The sequence below is a fragment of the Vulpes lagopus genome, chromosome 18 (assembly GCF_018345385.1).
Source record: "Vulpes lagopus strain Blue_001 chromosome 18, ASM1834538v1, whole genome shotgun sequence".
NCBI lineage: Eukaryota > Metazoa > Chordata > Mammalia > Carnivora > Canidae > Vulpes > Vulpes lagopus.
Genome location: NC_054841.1, coordinates 29,131,287 through 29,148,410, shown reverse-complemented (window position 1 = coordinate 29,148,410; position 17,124 = coordinate 29,131,287). Strand labels below are relative to the sequence as shown.

Here is a 17,124-nt window from a genome sequence, read left to right as displayed (position 1 = left end):
AGAAGACCTCTAGCCCCACATGGGAGCCTCAGCCTTGCGAATACCTTGATTTTAGCTGAGTGAGACCCTGAGCAGAGAATCCAGCCAGGCCACCCCGGACTTCTGACCAGCAGCACTGTGAACGGAGAAGTATTATCTGTTGTTTTTTTTTTAAGATTTTATTTATTATTCATGATAGACATAGAGAGAGAGAGAGAGGCAGAGGGAGAAGCAGGCTCCTGGCGGGGAGCCCGATGTGGGACTCCATCCCAGGACCCCAGGATCACACCCTGAGCGGAAGGCAGATGCTCAACCCCTGAGCCACCCAGGTGGCCTGAGAAGTATCGCCTTAAATAGTTACCTTTGTGGCAATTTGTTGCAGCAGCAATAGAAACAAACACAGCAAAACAGATGAAAGGGATTAAGTGGTAAAAAATTTCAGTTATAAAATAAATAAGTCACAGAGATGTAAAGTACAGTCTAGGGAATATAGTCAATAATATTGTAATAACGTTGTATGGTGACAGATGGTAGCTAGACTTATCGTGGTGAGCCTTGTGTCATGTATATACACATCGAATCATGCTGTTGTACACCTGAAACGAATATAATATTGTATGTCAACTCTACTTCAGTAAAAAAAAAGAAAAAGAAAATGAATACAGCATTCAGTAGACATTTGTGGACTGCATGAATGTTGAATGAGGGAGTGAATCTCCACGGAAGGTTGGATGAGAAATCCACGGATCAGTTTGTCTATTAAGTATTCTGGGGAGTGTGCTGGGGCTGGTGAGAACTGGCTCCTGAGAACCCAGTGTTAAATATTCAGGAACTTGGCCATCCAGCTGTTAAACTGTTGGTAGCTTGAAATTGGCCACGGTGGGAGTATTTAGACCGTGGAAATCAGCAAATGCTGCAAATCTGGGCCTTTCCATCCCAGCCCCCAGCCAGCCTGTTTTTCAGCACTGGATAGAGCCACACAAATGGATGAGGAACGAAGTCCATCTCAGCGTGGCCGGAAGGCGGCGTTGTGGAGCTGTGTGGTGTGTCTAGCTGATGCGGCGCCCCCACCATTTGCTGTACAATACCTATCTCACCTCCAAAGTGCAAGTGCAGGCAGACGACAAGAGTCAAAGTCACATTCTAACCTCAGGTGAATCTTGAAGCTGGTTTTATTCGGATATCTCCATATTAATAAGGCTGACTGTCTAGCTCTTGAGCCTGGGGTGAAAAACTGGTCTGTATGGGATTAAGGCTCCTTAATGAGATCAGCTCCCTGTTCCCCCCGAGGCAGGACATGTCCTGGCAGTTAGTTATCTGTGGCTACCAACTTAGCCATCACACAAAAAAATGTTTTCATGAAATTTGTATTTTTGTTCTTTTCCTGTATTTTACATGTGAACAGAGGCTCATAAGCACTTAGAGTTTGTGGGTGTAAATGTGCCAGGTTTTGGGGCACCTGAGTGGCTCAGTCAGTTAAGAGTCTGACTCTTGGTTTTGGCTCAGGCAGTGATCTCAGAGGCCATGGGATGGAACCCCACCTCATCGGGCTCTGTGCTCAATGGGGAGTCTGCTTGGAGATTCTCTTCCTCTGTCCCTCACCCCAGTCTCTCTCTCTAGAATAAAGAAATAAATCTTTAAATGTGCCAGCTTTTAAGATTTGGGGACTTCAAATGAGAATTCTTGAAAGTAAGAGCCAGCTCTTGTTTCTGAGCCATTGGGCTGGACAGCAAATGCTTCTTTTCTTGATGTCCAGATTCTGTGTCTAGATGCCCAGATCCCTCAGGAGAACAGAGTGCTGTGCCCACTACTGGATGCAAATCCCGAGGACCATTCACTATGAAAAGCCCCCCTGGTTTAAGAATTTTGGTGGGGGTCCTGGGTGGCTCAGTGGTTGAACGTCTGCCTTTGCCTCAGGTTGTGATTTTTGCAGCATGCTCCTTTTTAAACATGTTGCCTATAATCCAGAGAGTATTTGGTTTATGGAAACCCTGGCTCCTGCCCTGTACTTCCTTTTTTTTTTTTTTTTAAAGATTTTATTTATTCATAGAGACACACACACAAAGAGAGAGAGAGAGAGAGAGAGAGAGAGAGAGAGAGAGAGAGAGGCAGAGACACAGGCAGAGGGAGAAGCAGGCTCCATACAGGAAGCCCCACGTGGGACTCGATCCCAGGTCTCCAGGATCACACCCCAGGCTGCAGGAGATGCTAAACTGCTGCGCCACTGGGGCTGCCCTGCCCTGTACTTCCTGATGTAAATCTTACTTCTGTCAGGTGCTTCTGTTCCCCCCTTGTCACCAAGTGTCCTTTGAAAAGGGAACTTCCTGTAAACTTGCCTCTCTTTTTTTCCTCATACCAGATGGTGTGTGATAAATGCAGTGAAATAGCAAAAGAGGAAGGATCTGTTGTTTTGAGGAAGCTTTTAGGGGTGTGGATCTCAAGTTCACTTTTGGTAGGTGATGATTAACCCCTTAGGCCCCTCCAGCACTCAGCAAAGGAAGAAGTTACTGAAGAAAGGGCTTTCATGTGCAGGCACACCACAGACAGCACTTCAGAATCCCCCCACATTTGCTTCCTGGAAGATCCTTCTTGTGAATAAAGTGGCCCAAACCAGTTTGGAAAACATGAATCAGGGTGGCTAGCCATGGCTGCTGGGAGGGAAGGAGGTATATTGTATGGCTTTTAGTGCCAGAGCCCAGGCAGGATTCTGTGGCAGTTTTCATCTAGAAATGAGGGTGATATGAGAATCAAGTGTGTGAATGCATGCAGCGTGAGTATAGCGACTTCATTTGACAGCCAGTCGCCCCTTCCCCTTCTGAGGAAGCAGTAGCTCCTAGGGTGGGCAGCTGGTAAGACTCTGCTAGTTCAGGGGCTTAGTGTGAGGAGGCCTCTGCCTCCCCAGGTGCCTGGACAAGGGGCTTGGTAGCATGACCTTTCACAACAGGAATGCTCTGAAGTTGACCCATGGCATCTCTCAGAAACATTATATGCTTCCAAAAACTCCTCCCTGGTGAAGGCATTCAGATTCAAATCACACTTAATTTAGAGATTTGAGGTAAAAATAGACACAGGGTAGCTCTGTGTGTGATGGCATCCTCACAGAATGTTGCTGTCCCATGCAGGACACTGAGAGAGAATCGTAGCCAGCCTGAAATCTAGAAGACACATGGAAGGGGGAAGGAAGCATTGATTGCTAAAAGGAGGTGGCTAGGGGCTGGAGGTGGCCAGAGGTTGAAGGTGGTCTGGGCCATGCTGGTTTGGCATCTCCCTTTGTCCCCAGGCAATTTCCACTTTTAGTTGTGGAGACAATGGCCAAATAAATGCTGAGTTCACACTAGAAATTCAGATCAGCCAGGTGAGGCATCTGCTCTAGAGACCTCACTGAATCAACCCAAGGGCAGTGGAGGCTAACCAAGCATAGGTTGTAGTTTAAAATACGTTAGCAAATTATTATTCTTCCCTTTAAAATGGAGAACTGGGTACTCAGGTGGCTCAGTTGGTTAACTGTCTGACTCTTGACAGAGTCAAAGCCTGACTGCATCAGGCTCCTTGCTCAGCATGGAGTTTGCTTGTCCTTGTCCCTCCACTTCTCTCTTGCTCTCTCTCTTTCTCAAATAAATAAATAAATAAATAAATAAATAAATAAATAAAATCTTTAAAAAAAATGGAGAACCAAATTCTCCTCCCCTTGCATGTGGGCCAGACTTAGTGACTTGTTTCCAATGAATAGAAAGTGGTAGAAGTGACATTTTATGACTTCTGAGACTAGGATATAAAAGGTACTTTCTCCTTGAATACATCCTCTTAAGCCAGCTGCTATGTCGTGAGGATACTCAAGCAGCCAAAGGAGAGAAACTGAGGCCTTTCTTTTTTTTTTTAAGATTTTATTTATCCATGAGAGACAGAGAGAGAGGGAGAGAGGCAGAGACACAGGCAGAGGGAGAAGCAGGCTCCATGCAGGGAGCCCGATGTGGGACTCAATCCCGGGACGCCAGGATCACACCCTGGGCCGAAGGCAGGTGCCAAACCACTGAGCCACCCAAGGATCCCCCCTGAGGCTGCTTTCTAACCACCAACATCAACTTGTCATCCATGTGAGTGAGCCACCTTGGAAGTGGATTCACCAGCCCCAGTCAAGCCTTCAGATGACTGTAGCCCTGTCCAACATCTTGACTCAACCTTATGAGAGACTCTAAGTCAGAACTGCCCAACTAAGTTGCTCCTGAATTTCTGATCCATAGGAGAGACTAAATTTTCATTACAGTTTTAAATTACTAAGTTTGGGTTAATTTATTACACATCCCTAGATAATATATTGTAGAACCCAAAACAGTGCTTATACATTTAGGTTTATTATGTCTTTCTCTTGATGGATTGATACTTTTATCATTCTATAATGTTCCTTTCTGTCCCTGTTAATTTCCTTTACTCTGAAATCAACTTTATCTGATATTTATGTAGCCTCTTCTACTGTTACTTTGGTTAATGTTTGCATGATATATGTGTATTTTTGTCATTTTTGTACTCTCAACCTATATATACCATTATATTTAAATTGGATTTCTTGTGGACCATATGCAATTAAGTCATTTAAAAAATTACTTTGCCAGTCTGTTTTTAAAATTGGTATATTTAGACCATTTACATTTAATGTAATTATTAATATATTACAATTTAAACCTACCATTTCATCTTTTTTGTTTTATATTTGTCCTCTATGTTTTTCATTTCTGTTTTCCTTTTTCCTACAGGTTACTTGAATATTTTTTAGGATTCCACTTTGGTTTGTCTATGATGCTTTTTAGTGTTATCTCTTTGTATGACCTTTTCAGTAGTTGCTCTAAGTATTACTATATATTACCATATCATGTAATATGCAATGTATGATGTGTGTGTGTGTGTGTGTGTGCATGTGTGTGTGTATTCAAAGTCTACTGGTGCTGACATTTTACTAGGTAAAGTGTAGAAGTGTTACCTCCTTTTACATCCTTTTAACCTCCCATTTATAATTGCCTTAAATATTTTCCCTTCACTCATTGAGAACCACATTAGATGGTGTTATAATTTCTTCTTCAACTGTCAAACATAATTTTAAATACTCAAGAGGAGAAGGAAAGTCTATGACAGTTTCCAATATTTTTGCTCTTACCCTGTTCTTCCTTCCTCATGTTCCAAGAGTCTTTCTTTTATCATTTCCTTTTTTGTTAAAAGAATTTACCTTAGTTTAGTCATTCTTTTAGGGTAGGTTTGCTGGTAACAATTCTTTTAGGTTTCCTTCATCTGAGAATGTCTTGATTCCCTCTTCTTCTTTTTAAAGATTTTATTTATTTATTTGAGAGAGAGACAGAGAGAGAGCATGAATAGGGAGAGGGGCAGAGGGACAAGCAGACTCCTCACTGAGCATGGAGCAGGTTGCATGGGGTTTGATCCCAGAACCCTGAGATCATGTTTGGAGCCACTCAGGCTCCCTGATTTCTTCTTATTCTTAAAGGATATTTTGGGGGCTATAGAATTCAGGGCTGACAATTCTCTTAGTTAGCACTTGAAAAATTGTTGTGCCATCTTCTGTCCTCCAGGGCTCCTAGCAAGAAATTTGCTGTCATTCTAATTGTTTTCTCTTACAGGTTTCTCTCTGACTGCTGGTAAGAAATGTGACTATGGTGTCTTGACATGAATTACTTTGGTTCATCCTGTATAGGGTTTAGTTTTCTCAAATCTGTAAGTTTTGCCAAATTTGAGAAATTTTTAGTCATTCTTTCTTTTATTTTCTAAGATTTTATATATTTATTCATGAGAGACATACAGAGAGAGGCAGACACAGGCAGAGGGAGAGCTCATGGGGAACCTAGTGTGGGATCCCAGGACCCTGAGATCATGACCGAGCCAAAGGCAGACGCTCAATCACTGAGCCACCCAGGTGCTCATTATTAGACATTATTTCTTGGAAGACCTTTTCAGCCCCATCTGCTTTCTTCTCTTTTCTGGGACTCCTCCCCCTATCCTCTCATATCCAGGGCAAGGGATGTGGAAGAGACATTAACATTAGAGCATTTATTATAGTCCCACATGTCCCATTCATTTTTCTTGCAGATTGTTTTCTCTCTATTGTTCAAATTGGTTAATTTCTCTTGTTCTATTTTCAATTTCATTGATTCTTTGCTCTCTCCATGCTGCTGTTGAGATCATTCATTGAGTTTTTTAGATTTTAGTTGTATTTTTTACTTCTAAAATTTCTTTCTTTCTTTCTTTCTTTCTTTCTTTCTTTCTTTCTTTCTTCTTTCTTTTGATTTTTATGTATTTATTCATGAGGGACACACAGAGAGAAAGAGGTAGAGACACAGGCAGAGGAAGAAGCAGACTCCATAAAGGGAGCCTGATGTGGGATTCAATCCCAGGACTCTAGGATCACGCCCTGGGCTGAAGGCAGGCACTAAACCGCTGAGCCACCCAGGGATTCCAACTTCTAAAATTCCTGTTGTTCTTTAGATCTTCTATTTCTTTTGTTAGACTTTCTTTTTTTTTTTTTAAAGATTTTATTTATTTATTCATGAGATACATATATATATAGAGAGAGGAAGAGACACAGGCAGAGGGAGAAACAGGCTCCATGCAGGAAGGCCGACGCGGGACTTGATCCTGGGTCTCCAGGATCCCACCCTGGGCCAAAGGCAGCACTAAACCGCTGAGCCACTGGGGCTGCCCTGGACTTTCTATTTCTTCATTAGTTTCATGTGTTCATAATTGCTCAGGGAAGCACTTTTATGATAGTTTCTTTAAAATCTTTGCCAGGTAATTCTATCATTTATGCCATCTTGGTGTTAGCATCTTTATTTATTTATTTATGAGAGACACAGAGAGAGAGAGAGCCAGAGACACAGGCAGAAGGAGAAGCAGGCCCTATGCAGGGAACCCGATGTGGGACTTGATTCTGGGACCATGGGATCATGCCTTGAGCCAAAAGCAGACGCCCAACGCCATTCAGCTTAAGATCTTCCTGGTTCTTGGTAGGATGAGTGACTTTCAGTTGAATATTGGACACTTTGGGTATTATGTTTAAATGGATTATTATTTAAATGGTTGTTTAAATCTTGTTTAAATGGATCTTGTGTAAATCTTCTGCTTTAGCAGGCTGCCTCTGACATGGCTTCAGTGGGTGAAAGGGATGCTGTCTGGTTACTTCCAGGTGGAAGTCCATGTTCTTTACTTGGCCCTCTTTGGCACCTGAGGCTGGGTAGAAACTCTTCATTACTGCTGAGCAGGGATGGGAGTTCAGGCTTCCAACCAGGTTCTTCTCATATCTTCCTGGCTAGGAGGGATGCCTTGCTTCTGTCAGATGGTGGTGAAAGTCTAGACTCCCCATGTGGTCTCCACAGACACCCAAAGGAGAGGGAGGGCTCATGACTGCCTGGTGGGGATGAAAGTCCATACTACCCACTCAGCCTCCTCTGATACTACCCTGGTGGGGGCATCAGGGGCACCAGTTATAACCTGGCAAGGGAGGTAATCTAGGCTTTCTCACTTTGCTTTTGCTGCCAGGGATGGGGATGGGGCTGCTTTCTGTTTGTGGGGCTTGGCTAGAGTAAAATTGCTATTGCCTATGACTTTGCCATCTTGACAGACTATCCCTTTCCTGGGCCTTTGGCTAGAGAGAGCTGTTTTTTCTTGAGGTATTTTTTAGTCTGTTTCTGTCCATGTTTCTGGGTGGCCAGAAATACAGGGCAAGAAGAAAACCCCAGAACTCAGTGCCCTATCAGTTCTCTGTCATGAGGTCTTTAACCAGACCATTTTCTTCTTTCCACCTTTCTGAGTCTTCTTATGTTTGCTTTACAGGTAATGTCCAGGGTTTTAGTTGTAGTTAGTGGGAAGAATTGGCAGAAGCAGGTCTACTGCCTCTTTCTGGAAGTGGAATTCTTCAGATTTCTCTGAAGAAAACAGACAATTTGGGTAATTTTCTAAGATATCATCTGATAAAGCTGAGGGACACATCTGATTAATTCTATGGTTGAAGCAAACGTGGGATGCCTGGTGGCTCAGCAGTTGGGCGTCTGCTTTTGGCTCAAGGCGTGATCCCATGGTCCCAGAATCAAGTCCCACATCGGGTTCCCTGCATAGGGCCTGCTTCTCCTTCTGCCTGTGTCTCTGGCTCTCTCTCTCTCTGTGTCTCTCATAAATAAATAAATAAAATCTTAAAAAAAAATAAAAGCAAACATCCCTGATGCATGGGTCCTAAAAGGCAGAGACTGACTAGTGCCAAAGCTGCCCAGAGGTGGCAGAGGCATGAGCACAGGCTTGGGCCAGTTCACCACTGTTTTTTTCTTTATGCGTTACTATTCCTTCTTCGGTTGTCACAACAACCATGCCCAGGTCAGCCAGCTGCCCGAATGGGCTGGAGGCTGAGGTCTCCACACTATTGCTTCTGATAAAGGATTTATCGGTGCCTGGGTGGCTCAGTTGGTTAAATGTCCAACTCTTAATTTTGGCTCAGGTCAAGATCTCAGGGTCATGAGATTGAGCCCCACATCAGGCTCCGACCGAGCTCAGTGAGTTGGCTTGAGATTCTTTCTCTCTCTCCCTCTGTAACCACCTGCCCCTGCAAAATAAATAAATAAAATCTTAAAAATAAAAAAGGAAGATGTACTCTGGGAATGCTATCTGCAATGAAAAACCTCACTGCCAGAGAGGGAAATCATAGAGGATGCAAAGGGATTCATTCTAGAATGTTTAGTAACTCTAGAGAAAGAATTACAAATGAAGAGCACAGGTACTGGAGCCAGAATCCCTGAGTCCAAATGCCAACCAGGCCACTTAACTCACCTTGCAAACCTGGAGCAAATTACTTAATTGCTCTGTGTCTCAATGTGCTCTTTAGTAAATTTGGGACAACAGTAATACTCCCTATATCACAGGGTGGCTGTAGGATTAAATGGGCTGTGACACACCAGCACTCAGAACAGTGTCTGGCACACAGGGAGTGCTCAGTAAGTGGTGGCAATACTAAAAAGAGAAATAATAAAAAGAATAGTAAAAGATGAATTAGACACAGCTCTGCAGACAAGAGTGTCCAGTTGAGGGGGATGCTCAATTGGAGCATTCAGTGCCAGGGGGATCAGAGTGGCAATAAATAGCTGGGTCTGAATGTGAGGAGGGCCATGGGGCTTCCCTGCAGGGGGAGCACTTGGCCTGAGTCTTACAGGGTCTGTGGGAATCAGCCAGGTGGGCCGGCAGAAAGCAGAGATCTAGGCAGAGGCACCAGCTTGCTTGGAGCTGCTGAAGCTCTCCTGCCTAAGACCCGAGTCTGGGATAAGGAGGCTCCGGAGAGGGGGGAGGGAGGGGGGAGGCCTGGAGGGAAGAGGCCGGTGTTGGCTGAGGAGCTCTGCCCCAGGGACCCAGGGACAGAAACGTGGGTCTGTTCAACTTCCCAGGCTTTCAAGGCTTCCCACTCACACCAAGAGCAGGACCCCTGCCCCTGCAGCTGGAGGAGATATCAGACTTCTCTCCTCTGGGCAGCTAGACAGCCCTGGGGAATCTTCCTACTCCTTGAGATTTCCAGCCGGCTGGAGATCTCATTTCCATAAGCACCTCGGTTGCTCTTTTTCCACTGTTAATAAAAGATGTGTTCAGGTGACACCTGAGTGGGGGGTGAGGTTCTGTTAGAGTGACAGGTGGCTGTTCTGCACGCCCCTGTCAGGAAGAAGAACCTGGCCTGGAGATAGGAGTTTCAGAAGAAGGGCCTAGGAAGGAAGACAGCCACTGCCTAAAGCTGTACCTGCCACCAAACTATAGCCATCAGCCACAAGCGATGATTTAATTTAAATACAGTAAAATAAAACAAAAAAATTTAGTTTCTTGGTCACACTCACCACTTTTCGAGTGCTTACTGGCCACATAGGGCGCTATTAGTGCAGATTTAGAGCATTCCCATCATCCCCCAAAGTTCTGTTGGTCAGCACTGGGCCGGCGGCGCCAGAGGGACACATTTTTTTCCTGCAGCTGTGTAGGATACAATGCGGTAATTTGCTGGCATGGAGTAAGCTCTGTCTTCCAGAACCTGTTGGGGTTTGCCTTGGGTTTGTGCAGCCCAGCATCTTTGCTGCGCCTCTTGGGGGTAACCAGCGAGGCTCAATAGGTCAAAACACAGCTGCCAAACTGTTCTACAAAATAGAGGGTGAGGCGCTTGGCTTGAGAGGATGGGAAACTCATGTGTGAGCAGAGCCAGGGAAATGGCTTTATAAAGGGGGAAGGGGAAAAGGAGTGTCCCGGCAGCCCTGTGGCAGAAAAGCCAAGGAGGAGCTTGGGGGGAAATGGTAATGATGGATTTTTTTTTTTTTAAGGATTTAATTTATTCATTTGACAGAGAGACAACTTGCAGGTTCACAAGCTGGGGTGAGGGGCAGAGGGAGAGGGAGAAGCAGGCTCCCCCCTGAGCAGGGAGCTTGACCCTACCTTGGGGGGCTTGGGGCTCAACCCCAGGACCCTGGGATCATGACCTGAGCTGAAGGCAGATGCTTAGCCGACTGATGGTTTCTTTCTTTTTTTAAAGTAGAAAACCAGAAATGTGACTCCCACTCTTTTCTCCCGCAGCAGAGAGGGAAGACTCAGAAAATGCTCAAAGTGCTGGCCTTTCCAAGGAAGCCAGAGAAGGGCTGAGCTGGAAACAGAAGTCAGGGGCTTGGATAGGAGGAGGCCTGAACTATATTCATGGAGCACCATCGCAGCCTGGCCCTGGGTCAGGCAGACGCACTCCCTGCTCCCCACACACAAGTGTGGGTGTGCTACATACACATGGAGAGGTTCTTGGTTCCTAAAGAACACAGGGGAGTTCTGAACTTGTTGAGGTGGGGGCTGTCACCAAAAACCCTCCAAGGAAGGCTTGTCTGTGTTGGATTGTGAGGGAGGCACAGATGGGGAAGGGGTGGGGATAGAAATGTTGTCAGGCAGCAGAAGGGTTGGCCCTAGGCCAGGGCACCGTGATCTCTGTCTCTCCCACCAGAACCTGCTCTGTGCTGGCCAACAGCAGGGCCTCTGTCAACGGTCACCACTCACTCTTGTCTTGGCTCTAACAGCCCCCTACTCAGGCACTGTGCTTGTGCTGGGGAGAGAGGGACCAAAGCAAAGTGGGAGGGTCAATCTTGCCTTCCTGTCAAGTCCTCTCCAAGTCAAGATGGAAGGTGTTCTGGGCCCATCAGAAAGACCCAAGCCTTTTGCACATCAAGAGGCCCCGGTGGACCACCCCCTGCTCACCTGAGCTCCCTAAGCTTTTTTGCCATGGGCCAGGGCTTGTTCCGCATGGTGGCAATGAGCTTCTTCTTGTCTTCTAACTGCTCCAGGATCCGGGCCAGCTCCTCCTCTGACAGAGATTCCCCACCAGAGGTGCTGGAGGCCAGGGAGGGTGATCTGCAGGCAGAGCCAGGGCAGAGCAGGGGGAGAGTGAAAGGTTGGCAAGTATCTTCAGGTGCTCTGTGGACTGTATAGGAGCCCATGGCCCTCCCAGCCCTGACCACCCCTCAGAGGTCCGCTCCTGCTCAGAAGCCCTCAGTAACTCCCACCACCCATCAGAAGAGGCCACAACTCTGTCCTGTAGCCCAAAACACTGGGAGAGTTGCCTCCCCCAACTCTTTCTCTGTGTGCTCACTACCCACCATGTTCTAGCATAATGCTGCTCAGTAGAACTATAACCCAAGCCATGTAATTTAAAATTTTCTAGTAACCATATTAAAATCGCAGGAAGAGGGATCCCTGGGTGGCGCAGGGGTTTGGCGCCTGCCTTTGGCCCAGGGCGCGATCCTGGAGACCCGGGATCGAATCCCACATCAGGCTCCTGGTGCATGGAGCCTGCTTCTCCCTCCGCTTGTGTCTCTGCCTCTCTCTCTCTCTCTCTGTGACTATCATAAATAAATAAAAAATTTAAAAAAAAATCGCAGGAAGAGATGGGTAAGTTAATTTTAATAATACATTTTATTGAATCCAACATGTCAAAAATTGTAATTTTAACATGTAACCAATATAAAAATTATTAATGAGGTATTTTTTAAACTTTTTAAAAAGATTTTTACTTATTTATTAGAGACAGACAGAGAGAGAGGCAGAGAAGAGACACAGGCAGAGGGAGGAGCAGGCTCCATGCAGAGAGCCTGACGTGGGACTCGATCCTGGGACTCCAGGATCACACCCTGGGCTGCAGGCGGCACTAAACTGCTGCGCTACCGGGGCTGCCCTTAATGAACTATTTTATATTCTTCTTGTGCTGTCTTCAAAATCTGGTGTTCATCCCACAACCACTGTGCATGTCAATTCAGACATTAAATTTTCATTGAACATATTTGATCTGTACCTGGATTTCACAAAATTTACAGTTGAAAGGGTAGATCCACACACTCAAGTTGTTTTAAACATACTTAAGTCTCCTAACAAATTAACCAAGTAGCAGAATGTCATTTTCCTTTGACATTTGCATCTGCATTGACAAAAGCAGTTTGCCTTTTATTTTTAAGAAGAAATGCATCATCTTCAAATTTAAATTGATTTTAAAAATACAGCTGTCTGTCCTGAGTTAAGTAAATTCACTAACTCTTGTGTCAACTCAATAGTATTCACCTTGAATTAAAATGAAAGGAGATTAAAAAAAAAGAAAGGAGATTAAAAATTCAATTCCTTGGTCATGTTGGCTGCATGTCAAGGGCTCACTCAGCATGTGGCTGCGGTGATGGTGCTGGACAGCACAGGGGGAGGGAACTTCCAGCAGGAACCCTTCCCCCATGTGAGGAGCCTCAGCATCTCACACACAAGACTGACTATGTGTTCGGCTGCCACAAAATCCTAGTTCTTGGAAACAGTGACTCCAGGTGGAACAGTAGCCCATGGGGTGAGGTGGAGGTGTGGAGAAGACCACGCTCCAGCAGCCTTCTTAGCAAGTTCCATAAACAGAAACACCAGGATGTGGGCTTGGGTTACTGCAGGTTTTAGAGAACAATTCACAGCAGCCCCGGTGAGTTTTTTTTTTTTTTTAATTTTATTTATTTATTCATGAGAGACACACAGAGAGAGGCAGAGACACAGGCAGAGGGAGAAGCAGGCTCCACGCAGGGAGCCCGATGTGGGACTCGATCCCGGGACTCCAGGACCATGCCCTGGGCCGAAAGCAGGCACTAAACCGCTGAGCCACCCAGGGATCCCCAAGCCTTGGTGAGTTTTAATTTCTGAAGAACTCAAAGAGCAGAGGGAAGTGATGAGACATAGGTGAGAGGAGGGGCCCCAACACTTCACCTCTGGAAAGCCTAGGGCACAGGAGTGTCTTGGCATGCCTCATGGGCACCCCGTGATAGTTGCCTTGAGTCTTTCCATGGGTGATCCCTCAGTCTGGGTGTGGGTGGCATTCAGTCATTGCTTGTTCAAATGACATCTGTGCTTCAATGACAGGCCGAAATGCTTACCTGCCCTGTGGGGGAACCCTGATGCCCCAGTGCCCCACCAAGAAGGCATTTCAATAAATCCTTTCTCAGACACGTACTACTTTCTGCCTTGTCTTGTAAAGACTGTTGCCTGTGTCCTATCTCCCCTGCTAGACTCTCAGCATTTTGGGATCAGGACTGTCTTTTCTAAATACCCTAGAGCCCCATGAGAGGGAACATATTCTTCACCATAACCCTGATTCCTTCAACTATTTCAAAAACCTCCCCAGCCATCATCATCGACTGGGATTTTTTAAAAGATTTTATTTGGGATCCCTGGGTGGCGCAGCGGTTTAGCGCCTGCCTTTGGCCCAGGGCGCGATCCTGGAGACCCTGGATCGAATCCCACGTCGGGCTCCCGGTACATGGAGCCTGCTTCTCCCTCTGCCTGTGTCTCTGCCTCTCTCTCTCTCTCTGTGTGACTATCATAAATTAAAAAAAAAGATTTTATTTATTTATCCATGAGAGACACACAGAGAGAGGCAGAGAGAGAAGCAGGCTCTCGCAGGGAGCCAGATGTGGGACTTGATCCCTGACCCAGGGATCAGGGCCTGAGCCCCAGGCAGATGCTCAACTGCTGAGCCACCCAGGTGCCCCATCAACAGGGATTCTTAAACATCCCAAGAAGTGAGTAAAGCCAAAAAGGGAGGCAAAGAGAAGATGTCCCCTCAAAACTAGTAGCAAAGAACTAAACTCCCGACTTGCTGATTCCATGATCTGGCTCTGTCCCTGAACCCACAGTGCCAGTGCTCATGCAACAGAGAAAACAAAACAAATAAAACCCCCCATATCCTAATTTTCGGGGCTGGTGGAACCACTGAAAGTCCTCTAGATCAAAGCAACATTTCACAGAAGAGGACACAGGTCCAGACTGCGGAAGTGGTGTGCTTAAGTCCTACGACGACTGCTAAATCCAATTTTGCTCATTTCTCTCAGCACCTCTTCCAGAGCTGTGGTGAGTCACCAGCTGAAATCCAGGAGACTTGGGATCTTGTCCCATTCTGCTGCCATGTCACCTCCCCCACTCAGTGCTCCCATTTGCACTTGCTGGACAGGAGGCATTGGCTTTGAGAGTGGCTAGTCTGCCTGGGATGGCCAAGATCCTCCTCCCATTTCTGCCCCAGATGGGGAGGGCAGGGCAGTGGATAAGGCAGGGACAAACAGAATCAGATGAGAGCAGGGGTCACCAAACCAGGGGATGAGACCTTAGCCCTTCATCAGGGGAGGGGGAAGGGCCGAAGGAGAGGAGTCTGGCAATCAAGAAAATGCACTTGGGGGTGCCTGGGTGGCTCAGTAGGTTAAGCGTCTGCCTTTAGCTCAGGTCCATCCTAGGGTCCTGGGATGGAGCTCCTATCTGGCTCCCTGCTCAGCGGGAGTCTCCTTCTCCCTCTCCCTGCCCCTCCCCCTGCTTGTGCTCGATCTTTCCCTCCCTCTCTCTCTCAAATAAATAAATCTTTAAAAAAAGATGCACCAGAATCAGAATCACAACATACCTGTGTTTCTTTGGTCGCTTCCGTGTCTCCTTCCTCAGTGCCTCCTTTTCCTTTTTTGGGGGAGCTCTCTGTCTCTGCTCCTTGAGGGAAGCCCTCCCATCTCTCTTCCTCCTCCCCTCACAGGTCCTCTTTGTGGAGCTCCGCCCAGGCTTCCCCAGCTCCTCTCTGAGTCTCTGGTGCTCTGCCTGCTTCCTCCGGGGGGACCCTGGCCTTGGGCTTCCCTCGGCCTGCTCCTTCTGGCTAGGCTGAGCTCCACGCCTGCCTGCCACACGCTCGGCTCTGGGAGGCTGCTTCCGTGAGGGTCTCCTCCTGGACCTGTCACCTGCAGGGGCAGGAAATGGACAGTTCTGGGCCTCCACCCCAGGAAAGTGCCCCCGGGAATCAGAGGTCCACGATGCTTCCTGGAGCTTGTTGGCTCCAAAGGCCACCTCCTATGGAGCCTCTAGTTTGGGATGAGATTTAATGTCCCCTCCTCTGACCGGTCGGCATCCCCACACTCTTGCCAAAACCTCAGCTAGAAATCTAGGCACATGTCTTTTCGCTTCTTGGGTGTGCAGTTCCTTGGGGTCAGAGCTGAGTCATTCTCCTGACCTCCAGGGCCAGGCCAAGCATGGGTCTCCGGCAAGTCTGGACCCTGACATAGGAAGGGCTGGGCAGGCTTCTTTCTCCAGGAGCTGCTACCTCACCTGCCCCCATCTTTGTGTGTATGTGTGTGTGTGTGTGTGTGTGTGTACCATGACTTTGTGGCATTGGCAAATGGCCTGGTTGAACACAATCTACGGTATGAAATTCCCTCAAAAGTTTGCCCAACGGCTACACTAAGTACAACTATTCATATAGGCATTTACAAATTAAATGCAGGGAAATTTTCATGAAGTTCTGATATTAATTACCAACCTCTCCACAGCTTACTAGCTGGGTGTCTTTGAGCAAGTCACTTGACCTCTCTCTGAGTCTCAGCTCATCTCTAACATGGGGATGCTCAGTCTTACTCCATTAGCTTGTTAATGAACACAGAACAGTGACTGACATCTGAGAATAAATGATGCTACCCAGAAATAAGATGTCTTTTGCTTAGCTAAGCTGGTTTGCATGAAATGATCATTTCTGTCACTTTTTTTTCCTAAAGATTTTATTTACTTATTCATGAGAGACACAGAGAGAGAGAGGCAGAGACACAGGCAGAGGGAGAAGCAGGCTCCATGCAGGGAGCCCGACGCGGGACTCGATCCCGGGACTCCAGGATCATGCCCCGAGCCAAAGGCAGACGCTAAACTGCTGAGCCACTCAAGCATCCCAATTTCTGTCACTTTTTATCTCTGTGACCACAGATAAATTACTTCACTTTTCTGCACCTCAGCTTCCTCGCCTGTAAAATGGCTCTAGTAGATCCTCGTGGATCTACGTGGTTGGGGGGTTAATTAAAAGCAGGAGTAAATGTTCTGGCCTGTGGGAAGTACTCAACAAAGTCCCCTTCCCCTTTCGTCTCCAGCCTGCCTTGTCACTTTTGCACTCTGAGGCCCCACATCTGAGGGAGCAGTGCCTGGAAACAATCTTCTGTAGGGCACCTGTTCTCATTGTCCACAGGGACCCCCAATCCAGACTTTTCTGCCATGGCAGGGCAGATTTCCCCAGCTGCACTGCAAAAGCCCCAGCTTTGGGCAAAGCAGAATAGAAGTTCGCCACTTGCCATTCCCAGCAACTGTGATAGAGTCTGGGATGTGGGGTCTAAGTTTCCCAAATTCTCACCCCTACCGTCCTCCTCATCCAGCCTCTCAGGTTTGGGCATGCGATGTGATGGCCCCAGAGAGCTTTCCTCTCTGCTTCCCTGACCCTTGAGAAGCAAGCCACCCTGTCAAACAGCAACCAGAACCAGTCCATGGTAGGTGGGGCTGGATTTGGGCAGACTGAACTGGGGATTCAGAGTCTGGAGGAGTAGGCTTGTTATCTGAGTAACTCTGGGCAAGTTTCTTATGCTTTCTGAGTCAGCTTCCTTGTAGGTACTCCAGTAAGTACTGGTGGTGTTCTACCCAGGTCTGCATTACATGACCACTGCATCATCCCTAGCTGTTGTGCATGGTGACTCTAACAGCTCACAGGTTCTCCCTTCTTGGTTGATGGGAACCACGTTGCTGGGAAATGCCTGGAAATTTACATCCCTTTCCTCTCCTTGAATCAGCCCATAGCCAGTTACTAACTTATAT

At 46.9% G+C, this 17,124-nt stretch overlaps 1 protein-coding gene across 1 annotated transcript in view; it reads right to left on the bottom strand.

Moving 5' to 3' along the window:
- The window catches only part of TMC2 (transmembrane channel like 2), a 55,831-nt gene extending 39,122 nt beyond the window's left edge, over positions 1-16,709 (bottom strand). The window contains exons 1-3 of the mRNA XM_041732387.1: positions 16,676-16,709; positions 14,921-15,242; positions 11,221-11,373 (exon numbers count right to left, since the gene is read on the bottom strand). Coding sequence (XP_041588321.1) covers positions 11,221-11,373; positions 14,921-15,242; positions 16,676-16,709 — 509 coding nt within the window. The remainder of the gene's footprint in view (positions 1-11,220; positions 11,374-14,920; positions 15,243-16,675) is intronic.
- Between the last annotated feature and the right edge of the window lie 415 nt (positions 16,710-17,124).